Source organism: Ascaphus truei, chromosome 4 (genome assembly GCF_040206685.1).
Source record: "Ascaphus truei isolate aAscTru1 chromosome 4, aAscTru1.hap1, whole genome shotgun sequence".
Lineage (NCBI taxonomy): Eukaryota > Metazoa > Chordata > Amphibia > Anura > Ascaphidae > Ascaphus > Ascaphus truei.
Genome location: NC_134486.1, coordinates 309,772,147 through 309,784,295, shown reverse-complemented (window position 1 = coordinate 309,784,295; position 12,149 = coordinate 309,772,147). Strand labels below are relative to the sequence as shown.

The 12,149-nt window shown below is 45.8% G+C and overlaps 1 protein-coding gene across 2 annotated transcripts in view; it reads right to left on the bottom strand.

Annotated features, from left to right (window-relative positions):
* IFNGR1 (interferon gamma receptor 1) overlaps positions 1–7,782 on the bottom strand; it is a 60,410-nt gene extending 52,628 nt beyond the window's left edge. The window contains exon 1 of one of the 2 annotated variants that reach the window (XM_075597832.1): positions 7,548–7,782. In XM_075597832.1, the coding sequence (XP_075453947.1) occupies positions 7,548–7,686 (139 nt within the window). In that variant the 5' untranslated portion in view covers positions 7,687–7,782. The remainder of the gene's footprint in view (positions 1–7,547) is intronic. The other variant, XM_075597831.1, reaches the window with a different exon arrangement.
* Between the last annotated feature and the right edge of the window lie 4,367 nt (positions 7,783–12,149).

Here is a 12,149-nt window from a genome sequence, read left to right as displayed (position 1 = left end):
CTATGCAATGCATACCTATGTTCATTTTTACAATGCCAAAATGGCTTATCCAACGCTCTTACGACGCTTTGCAACGTTGTGTGTGTGTGTGTGTGTGTGTGTGTGTATATATATATATATACACACACACACACACACACACAACGTTGCAAAGCGTCGTAAGAGCGTTGGATAAGCCATTTTGGCATTGTAAAAATGAACATAGGTATGCATTGCATAGCGTTGGATAAGCCATTCATTGTAAAGCGAAGCGTTGTAAAACGAGGACTGCCTGTCTGTGTATATGTGTATATATATACAAGAAATAAGACAGCGCCCTTGTCAGCAACACCCAAACTGCTGCAACCCTGGTATATATATATATACACACACACACACACACACACACACACACACACACACACATACACAACGTTGCAAAGCGTATATATATATATATATATATATATATATATATATATATATATATATATATATATATATATATATATATTATACTATATAATATTATATTATATTATACTATATAATATATTATTTATTATGTTATATTATATATATAATACAGTATATACACTATATAATTTATGTGTGTGCTGCATATCTTATTGCCTGCATAAATTATTTGGTGTATTTTAGTGTTAAAAATGCCTTCATGAACGGAACCATTCATTTAAACAGTGTTCCTATGGGAAAACGTGTTTCGCTTTACAACGCCATTTTGAGTAATGCATTGTGTCGGATAACCGAGGACTGCCTGTACACATACATTATATATATATATATATCTTATACTATATTAGTGAAAGCACTGTATGTTTGCCTGCATGCATGCATGCCTGCCTGCTGGATGTCCGGTGTCCCTAGCGGCAATCTCATTGGTCCCTTGGCCCGCCCGCCCCCGCACACCTCTCATTGGCCTCACACACTCACACCACCCCCTTGGCCCGCCCCCCACACCTCTCATTGGCCTGAGGCGGAGTGACGGGCCAAAGGTCCAAAAAAATAAATAAAACACACACACACACACACACACACACACACACACACACACACACACACACACACACACCTCTCTCCCCTCTCCAAATCACCTTTTCCCCCTCCCCAGCGGCATCACCTCTTCCCCCTCCCCAGCGGCATCACCTCTTCCCCCTCCCCAGCGGCATCACCTCTTCCCCCTCCCCAGCGGCATCACCTCTTCCCCCTCCCCAGCGGCATCACCTCTTCCCCCTCCCCAGCGGCATCACCTCTTCCCCCTCCCCAGCGGCATCACCTCTTCCCCCTCCCCAGCGGCATCACCTCTTCCCCCTCCCCAGCGGCATCACCTCTCCCCGCTCCAAATCACCTCTCCCCGCTCCAAATCACCTCTCCCAGCTCCAAATCACCTCGCTTCCCGCAGCTGCCACGCGGCGCGTAAGATGGCGGACCCCCTTCCTCCCTCGCGGCGCCGAGTCAGACGGTGGCGGCGCCCGGAAGTACAGGTAGGTGTCGCTCCCCACCTCCGGCGCCAAACGGAACTGAGAAAGGGCGCATCAACTGAGGTGTGTGTGTGTGTGTGTGTGTGTGTGTGTGTCACTGTCCACTGCCCCCCCCTCCTATCCACTGCCCCCCCTCCTATCCACTGCCCCCCCTCCTGTCCACTGCCCCCCCCTCCTGTCCACTGCGTCCCCCCTCCTGTCCCCCCTCCTGTCCACTGCCCCCCCTCCTGTCCACTGCCCCCCCCTCCTGTCCACTGCCCCCCCTCCTGTCCACTGCCCCCCCCTCCTGTCCACTGCCCCCTCCCTCCTGTCCACTGCCCCCCCCCTCCTGTCCACTGCCCCCCCCTCCTGTCCACTGCCCCCCCCCTCCTGTCCACTGCCCCCCCCCTCCTGTCCACTGCCCCCCCCCTCCTGTCCACTGCCCCCCCCCCTCCTGTCCACTGCCCCCCCCCCTCCTGTCCACTGCCCCCCCCCTCCTGTCCACTGCCCCCCCCCTCCTGTCCACTGCCCCCCCCTCCTGTCCACTGCCCCCCCCTCCTGTCCACTGCCCCCCCCCTCCTGTCCACTGCCCCCCCCCCCTCCTGTCCACTGCCCCCCCCCCCTCCTGTCCACTGCCCCCCCCCCCTCCTGTCCACTGCCCCCCCCCTCCTGTCCACTGCCCCCCCCCCTCCTGTCCACTGCCCCCCCCCCTCCTGTCCACTGCCCCCCCCCCCTCCTGTCCACTGCCCCCCCTCCTGTCCACTGCCCCCCCCCCCTCCTGTCCACTGCCCCCCCCCCCTCCTGTCCACTGCCCCCCCCCCTCCTGTCCACTGCCCCCCCCCTCCTGTCCACTGCAGGAAATGCAGGGGGAGGAATCCATGCCTTTGAGGCGCCCCCCCCCTCCCTTTGACGCCCCCCCCTCCCTTTGACGCCCCCCCCCCTTTGACGCCCCCCCCCCTCCCTTTGACGCCCCCCCCCCTCCCTTTGACGCCCCCCCCCTCTCCCTTTGACGCCCCCCCCTCCCTTTGACGCCCCCCCCCTGCCTTTGACCCCCCCCCTGCCTTTGACGCCCCGCGCGCACACACTGACTGACTGCCGCACGCACGCACACACTGACTGACGCGCACACAAAGCCTGACTGACGCACGCACACACTGACTGAGGCACACACTGACTGTGTGTGCGTCAGTCAGTCTGTGTGTGTTTGTGTTTCTGCCTCAGACTCACTGACGCGCGAGCAAACACACAGTGACTGACGCACACACGCTACATGAAGCTGTAAAGGAGGGAGGGAGGGGGGGGACTGGATTGATGTGAATGGGGGACAAACAGAGAGAGGGGGGAAGAGAGAGAGGAACGGGAACATTACATCCCGGGCAACGCCGGGTCTCTCAGCTAGTATATATATATATATAATCCGTGTTAGTCCAGTTGCGATCGTGCAGAATAAATGAGTTCTCACCTTCCTTATCTCTGTTTTAACACCCTTCCAGTGCCTTCCCCATCTCACCTCATATACATTTCTCTGTTCTTTATTCTTCCTTTTTTTTTTCTCCCCAATCCCTGTCTAAATCATAGAAACCTTTGTATATCAGTATTGCTGACCCGAGGAAGAGAGGAAATCTCTTGAAAGCTTGTCCTATGACAAATTGTTAGTCCAAATAAAAAAGGTATCACCTAATACTGAAGAATTTATTTATATATATATTTATATATATATATATATATATATATATAAATAAATAAATAAATAAATGCCCCTGAAGAAGTCAGTTTATCTGATGAAACGCGTAGGGACAGGTGTGCAGTGGATCCTCTAAACGCTGCTTACAAATCTGCTTGATATTCCAACCCGTTTGGTATCTACATCTACCGTGTGACGTCATCTGCTGTCCCACCACATCTATCGTCCCCGGAGGGAACCAAAGATCATCTGTTGGTGTGTGCCCGGGGAGAGGAGTTGCGGAGAGCCTGATATCGTGAGTTCCTGCTGGCGGTGAACAACGAGGGCAAGATTGAACACAGTGGAGTCACGGAGCAGTACAGCAGTAAAGCGGCGGTTGCTGATCCTCTGGAGCATGAGTATAATCTCATAATATGCTTTTAAATATTCTATGTTTGTGAGTTCATTTTATGAGCCTTTTTTGGGAAATTAAATACAATTTTTGCACAGTAATGCACTAGGATTCGGCGCTTTTTTTCTTCTTTTTTTCTATGCAGGTGGAGAGGGAGGTCGTTGTGCCCTCGTTAAGAAGCTGATAGTGCTTTGTTTTATTCCCCTTCATTGGACATTGTTTTTGGACTCCAAAGGACTACTTGCATTGTGCATTCATAAGGGTTCCACATCACTATATATGTATTAATTCATGTACTATTGTTTAGATATCATTTAATATGCAGTATTAGTTTATTTAATATATTTACGGTATTTACATATATATATATTTTTTTTTTAATATAATTTTTTTAAATATTTTGTCATACCTATTCTCTGACATCTTCACACAAGCGCAGATCTTCATTATGTATATATATATATATATATATATATATATATATATATATATATATATATATATATATATATATATATATATATATATACACACACATGTAGAGGTATCAGTACCGTGTTAGCCGAGCTTCAATAATCAAAAAATAAATAGATGATACCGTTCTGTGGCTAACGAAATGCTTTTATTTGTGCGAGCTTTCGAGATACGCTGATCTCTTCTTCCGGCGATGTTACAATGAATGAAGCAAAAGGTATACTTAAAAACAGTGTCTCTTGGAATGTTATCTGTGCTGTTCCTTCCCCCGGTGTGGATGTGTTTTATGGCTAGAGGTGTCAAAAGGTTACTGAAAGCAAGCGAAGAAAGAGTGTGTGAACGAGTGTGTGAATCTACGCAAGATTGCCAGGAAACTACAACCCATCCTCCAGGAAGATACAAGACTGCAACAGGTCTTCCCTGAAGCACCCTTATTATCATACAGACAACCCCATAATCTCAAGAATATTATGGTGAGGAGTAAAGTATTCAGCAGTACAACTGAATGCGGGACAAAACCATGCCAGGACCCAAGATGCAAAACCTGCGCAATGCTCTACACAGCAGACACAATACAAATACCACACAGGAATCGGAAATACAAAATCAGAGGAAGGTTCACCTGTTCTTCCAGCAATGTCGTGTACCTCATCATGTGCATGAAATGCCCAGGAGGCTGCTACTACATAGATGAGACAGGGCAGGGGCTAAACAAGAGAATGAACCTGCATCGCCACAGCATCACATGCGGTACAAGAGACAGTCCTGTTGGCGAACATTTCTCTGACTCTGGCCATAAGATGAACGATCTGAGGGTTGCCATACTCAAAGGTAATCTTAAAACCCCGAAAGAGAGACGGTTGCATGAATACAAATTTATGCAACTGTTCGGGACACTTAGCAGTGGCCTAAACAGAGATCGAAATTTTATGAGTCATTACTGACAGTAGTGAACTCTCGTCCCATGAGCGCTAAAGGCCATGTCTGTACATTCTGTGCTATATGTATGCACACACAGCTGTCTCTCACACATACTAATACTCCTTGTTTTTCCATCCCTATACACCAATAGGGACCACTAAGTATCCACACACACTTTTAGTTGTGCTACAAACTCTCACATTTCCACACCCACCCACCCCATTTATATCCACTCCCACTCCACACACACCTTGTGTAAAGCACTGTATATACTGTGGGCTCTCCATTCATTTTTATTCACACTGATACACATACACACTCTTTCTTCGCTTGCTTTCAGTAACCTTTTGACACCTCTAGCCATAAAACACATCCACACCGGGGGAAGGAACAGCACAGATAACATTCCAAGAGACACTGTTTTTAAGTATACCTTTTGCTTCATTCATTGTAACATCACCGGAAGAAGAGATCAGTGTATCTCGAAAGCTCGCACAAATAAAAGCATTTCGTTAGACACAGAACGGTATCATCTATTATATATATATATATATATATATATATATATATATATATATATATATATATATATATATATATATATATATATATATATAAACCATAATACTGAGTTAAGTTATGGTGAGTAAAAAAAGTGACAAAAACCCTTCACTGGAAAGCAAATATGCAAATATAACTGTATGCTCATCTGCATGTCTTAGGCAGGTCTGCAACCCTGCCTTTCCCCATTATCACCCAGCATACAGCACTTCCACTGCAGCAAGGGATTCTGGGAAATGACATGCAAATGAGCACAGTGTCACTTTTTGCCTCAATAACCATTTTTAACATGGTTCCCTATAGGCTTAAGCTTGCTGCATGGTCACAGCTTTGAGCACAGCCAGGGTTAAGGTGCATACCCAGAAAACCACCCACAGACAGCTGTTTCGACCTTGATGGGTCTCATCAGTGTGGGGTTGATTTTACTGGGAATGCAAGAGAGGCTATGGGATAGGCTAAACCATAATACTGAGTTAAGTTATGGAACCATGTTAAAAATGGTTATTGAGGCAAAAAGTGACACTGTGTGCTCATTTGCATGTCATTTCCCAGAATCCCTTGCTGCAGTGGAAGTGCTGTATGCTGGGTGATAATGGGGAAAGGCGGGGTTGCAGACCTGCCTAAGACATGCAGATGAGCATACAGTTATATTTGTGTGTGTGTGTGTGTGTGTGTGTGTGTGTGTGTGTGTGTGTGTGTGTGTGTGTGTGTGTGTGTGTGTGTGTGTGTGTGTGTATATATATATATATATATATATATATATACACACACACACACAGTGGTTGACAAATCACCAAAAAATCTACTCGCCACACAAAAAAATCTACTCGCCACCTAGTACCAAACGTGTGCTGCTTGGGCCAATATTTACTCGCCCGGGGGTTAAATCCACTCGCCCGGGGCGAGCAAATGTATAGGTTTGTCGAACACTGTATATATATATATATATGATGCGGTATTCTTTGTGTCTTCTATCATATCTATCTATCTATATATATATATATATATTAGAAGACACAAAGTATACTGCATCAACACAATTGGTAACGGCTGCCCAAAAACTGTCCTAGGTGTATGATAGAATATCAAAAGGCAGTGGTGCTCAAGGATAGATTGTGTATAGCACAACAAAAAAAGTATCCTTACAATGAAGCACACGGGCATGCCAAACTGTGATAAATGTAACAAATTTATTAGTAGAAGGATAAAAAAACCAGGGGGAGAAACATAAGAGGAGGGGGACTTACAACTGACAATACAAATATACTGTACCATGAGGACAAGGGCACATAAATTGGTCAAAAGGATCACCAGTAGATAAAAAGCACTAATCTGTAAAGTACACATTGCTGCAGAGCTGTGTACTAAAGATAGAGATATGCCTGTAGTATAACTCTAGGTTGCATATAAACAAAATTGCCTAGAGTATTTATCTAGGGTCCAGTATGAAAGCATGTATCATATTGATATTAAATTATGATACATCACCAAGGTCTATATCTATACCAACTAGGAACATAGGAACACATCTATAAACAAAATAAAACAATATAAAAAGGCACCTACTGTATGCGGATCTAAGTGCTGATCTACACATATAAAGGCCTCAGATGAGCTGTGAATTCATTGATACAGCTCAGCAAAACACCATTAGCACTGACAGAGTGGCAAAGCAAAAACACTGACTCGCTGTGCAGCTTAATGGCATGAGTGAAGAGGGAGGCACAGGAGTGCAGGACGTATTTGTGGGTAGGGGGTGCTGTAAATACGAATCAGTAATATACATACATGACCACCATGCACGGCTATTTCCGTTTTATTCATGATGTAAAACATGTATATATTCCCCTACCTCCAACCCCCCTTACTTAAAGCACCTCTACCCATACTACCAACCCCAGCCCTACATACAGCCTTCTACCCCTACTTTCAGGCCCCATGTGTATACATGTACCACACATGTATCTGTATGTATCACGTCCCGTGGCCTTCGCCTGCTCCCCTCTCTCCACCCTTCCCTGGTATCCCCAGGCCGTGCAGGCCGGGAAGTGGTTACCTGCGTGCGGTCGGTGGCTTGTGCTGTGTGTGGGGCTCCCCTGTGCCAGGGTCAGTGTCAGAGCGAGAGACAGCAGGAAGGCAGCGCCGGGCGCGGCCCGGAGGAGGCGGCGGCGGCGGGGAGACCAGCAGCAAGTCATGGTGAGAACTGATTTCAATACAACCAGGGCTCATCCAACAGAAGGGAGCGCAAACTACGGGAGATGGAAACTCCCTCCTCAGTGGCTGTGGATTTTGGCACATTGCCACGCACACTCTGTACTGACATGGAAACACTCCCCCTTTGTACAGTCTCAGCTCCCTTCCCAGCCCTTCATAACATGGCAGCCTAGGGCAGATCTGGCTCTTGAAACAGGAAGGATTCAGCTTAATGGAACAATGCACACCATTATTTACAACAACAACAACAAAAAATCACAATTCAGTGATTTAGGTGCTTTTGTTCTTTTAATTCAATGATTTAGGTGCTCTTGTTCTTTTAATGCAATTGTTCTTCCCAAGAGTGACAGAGCCATCTATAGTACAGGGCTATTCCCCCTCCATAATAAGAGAACCCTCATAATACTTTATGTAAAGTTCAATGTTTTGATGAGGGTAGAAAATTGGTTTGTTATGGCATTTTTTTAAAAATAGTTTCTGTAACTTGCAAACTGTTGCCACACTGGCTGTTGCCATGATTTGGCATTAGGTAAGTCTGGGGATTTCACATGGAAATAGGGACTTTTTAGTCTGGTAATTACATCAGTAACAAGTTGTTGGCAACAGATGTGTGATTGTATTAGGGTGGTTCAGTAGTGTCAGTGTGGAAGTGTGTTCAGTGGTGTACAGTAGAAGTACTGTAAAGCAGCAGTCTACGCTAAATGACATATTTTATTTTGCACATACAGTATTATGTTTTTTGCTTTCCTTTTTTTACCTTGTCTTGCCCTTTCCAGTGCTATTTATTTAAAAAATCTGATGCTCAGTTCAGGAGATAAAAGCATTTGAAATGTCCAGGAAGCTAAAATATCCGGGAGGTTAAAATGGAGTTGTCTGCACACAGAGCCAAGTGCAGTCTAAGGTTTACCATACAAGGGATCCAGCGACACAGCAGGTAGGGAAAAAGCACAGCACTGTAATGCAAAAAGTAGGGTCCAAAAGAATGAATTGCTGGGTAAAAACAGATTTATTGACAGACTACAAAAAGCATGGCAGCCAAAACGGACTAGCTACTAATGCGTTTCACGCACTAAGTAAGGCTGCGTCCCCGCTGGTGTTGAGTGTGCGGTTCTTGCCGCTTTTAATTACATAAATGTATATGTGCAAGTACCTGCCTACGCGGTGCGCGCGCGCTCGTGCATGGGCACGCAGCTCACTCAAGCTTGGAGCTTGAGTAAACAATAAAATGTAACTTTGAAGCGCGCTCAATTTGCCCGCAATGACCCACCACCCCCCCGTGCGCTTGCGAAATAGCCAGGACACCCGGTGCTCATGCATGGAGAGCTGGTGACATCACCTCTCTCAAGCATGAGCTTGGTCAGCGCCAGCGGGGCCACAGCCTAAGGCGCTTGGTCAAAGAGTACTCAAGTGCTCGCCAGGTAGTATATGTACCCAGTCATCCACCGGAAGTCGTGGCGCAAAACCTTGACCACAGCCTTCTGCCCAGGTCACGAAGGCGCGGTTGGTGCTGAGTATGTGGCTGGGAGCCATTGACCCCCTCAGTGGACTACCGCAGTACAATAACCACAATGGGCAGTCTAACAATTACATGTTACATATTAAAAACAATAAAAAGCTCTCGATAGTTGAATTGATTGCTATTGGCTTCTTAATGCTACATTGGATGACATAATTAATACAGAATTCAGAAGAGAACATGAGCATGTAAAAATAATAATGCATTGTTTATATATTTAGCATACAGCCCAACAGGCCAGAAAAGCCCCTTCAAAAGTTGTTTACATAGATTATAATCCTTTAGTTCTTAAACTGTCAATTTTTAAAACTTAATTTTTTTAGAAAACACATTGGTCTTAAAAAGATGGAAACCATTCATGTCATGAAAACAGATCAACCTGGAAAATGATGGACAGCCTGATTGCAACAATAGATGTCTGAGTATTTATTTATAAAAATATGTAATACAAAACATTGACATTAATAACTGTCCACAAATGAACTTTTGTGGGTACTGAAACCAGTGCCAACAATGAACAAATAATACCTCAATCTCCAGGTGTATATAATAGAAATACTTAACTAGTCCTTGAATTTCTTTTTTGAAAAAGAAGAAAAACACAAAACTAATGAGCAAGATTTTAAATGAAGAGATCCCTTCTAAGTTGAAAGTACTGTCTAAATAGAATATTAACTCTACATTATACATGGATCGCTAGTTCTGATGGGACAGGTGCCGTGAGTAATACTAGTTCCCTGAACTCTCAGGAACAATTATTTCAGGACATTATTCCACACTATGGACACCATTGTACTTATGTGAATACACATTTGTTTTTATAAGGAGAATCCATTACGAGAGGATTTATAGAGGGGTTAGGGCGTGTTTGTTCCATCTGGGTCCCAGCTCGCGAGTACACTAAATCCCCCCTTCCCCTTCTCCCTGACTTTATTTCATTATTTGAACTCCACATATAAAGAGGAAAACGTCCACAGTACATTTGGATGATCTTTATATATCACCCGGGGCTCACAGATCAGCACTCCATATTATGATACACCTATACAAAAATCGATCATTCCAATGGGGATATAGTCCGCCTATGTTCCAGTTCATACTTTTGCAGCACTGATAAGGAACGGATTGTTCTATTTTACAAATATAAAGGTTAACATAGTAACCACAAAAACTGGAGTAAGAAAATCATGTTTAAGAAAAGGAAAAGATCAGAACATGCTCAGGCGGCAAGATATTAATATTGTATGAGGCGTCTGCTTAGACCTCTGCTTTTAAAAACAGTTGCACTTTCTGCTTGATTTATAAAAAAAAATGTGAACCTACTAAACATTGAGGCAAAGATTTTTCACCATCATTTCAGAAAGGTTTTACACACTGTTATTGTATATAAATAAATAGAATTGCAGTTAAATATTTTTATTCTTTAAAAAGGAAAGTGAAATTGTAAAGTGGTAAATAAAAAATAGTGGTACTACAGGCCTGACAGGTCTGTACCACTCTGTTGAGTTTCTATTTTATACATGTGTAAGGATGTGCTAAATTCCGTGCATGTGTTCACTGTACGGCAGGTTCCGCGCGGCAAGCTGATGCAGGGCGCCACCATATTGTTGCGCGAAGTTGCGAGGTCACTGATGCAGAGGAAAGGTCGCGCATGCGCTCAGGAAGCGCGCGAACAGCGAACCAATGGAAAGGGAATATGTACTGAACTTTAACCCCGCGACCCTAGAAGGAGTCATCTGGGAGCGAAGAGCCAATGAACGGGCTGGGTTGTTAGGGGAGGAGAACGGGAAGCGTGGGGGAAAGCACCACGCTATGAGAAGGAGTTGGGACTTTGGCGGAACAAGGAGTGCGAGAGCAGGGGGTCCGTGACCCGCCTGCCTAGGCCAGAGACTATCCCCAGGTCCCTAGGAGTATTCCCCGTCACTGTAGGTTGCGGTATTGTAGGGCCGCCCATAGTGAAGAGCATTGTCACGATAGACGGATTCAAGCGCACGGCGTTGTGGAAGGATACTGCCGTTTGGGCGCAGACGGCGAACCGCGACGGCGGGAGGTCTGGAACAAAGGTGGCGGACCTATTGAGAGGAGTTGTGGTCACCGCAGTGACCCGGGAGGTATTTTGTATGCTGCAAGTGCACCGACACCGGTCATCAGGCGCTGATCCCGCCTTAGCATTAATTTGAACAGACACTAGCAAGTGGCTAGCGGATAGATAACATTCTCTCCAAACTTTCCTAAGGACATACTCTTTGAGAGCGTGGCAGAGCCACAACTGTACAGGACAGTATTCCCTTTGAGGTGTGGCCGAGCCACTTTAGCGTAATGATAGGCATAATGTGTGTGTAAGGTTATCTGTGTTATAATATACTTGCATATATATATCCTCATGTATGTTGTGTTGTCCGGGAGGCATCAGAGACAGACAGTAAAGTTTGGTTGTTGCACAAGATATGGTATGGTTCTTGCCCAGGGCAAATCTTTCGAATGGGGGATCCTGGGTAAGTGGAGGCGCTGCGCTATGATATAAGTGTGTATTACCCCAGGCTCCCAGCAAGCGGAGGCTCAGCTCTCCTGGAGCCACAGGTGTTAGACAGCGACCAGTAGACCCTTTGGTAGGTGTTCAGAAAAAGGGCTACACGTGTAAGGAGGTCACCCCCGGTTCCCCTGATCTTCCTTTTGCCCCCCTGCCTTACCCCTGTGGCAGTTGGGGAAGGGGACGGCGACTTCTCCCGGCGGGCACCGCCCTCTTGGTTGTGGCGCGAGCTTCGCCCATGCGCAGTAAAGATCGCACACGCGGTCCCTGTAGAAAAGAGCTGTACCAAGAACTACAATTCCCAGCAGCCTCTGGGGACTGCACTTTCACCCTTGTCACAGGCAGCATTGAAGCCAATAGAGCTGGCAGATTCTCATGCTGCAGAGTTGCAACAATGT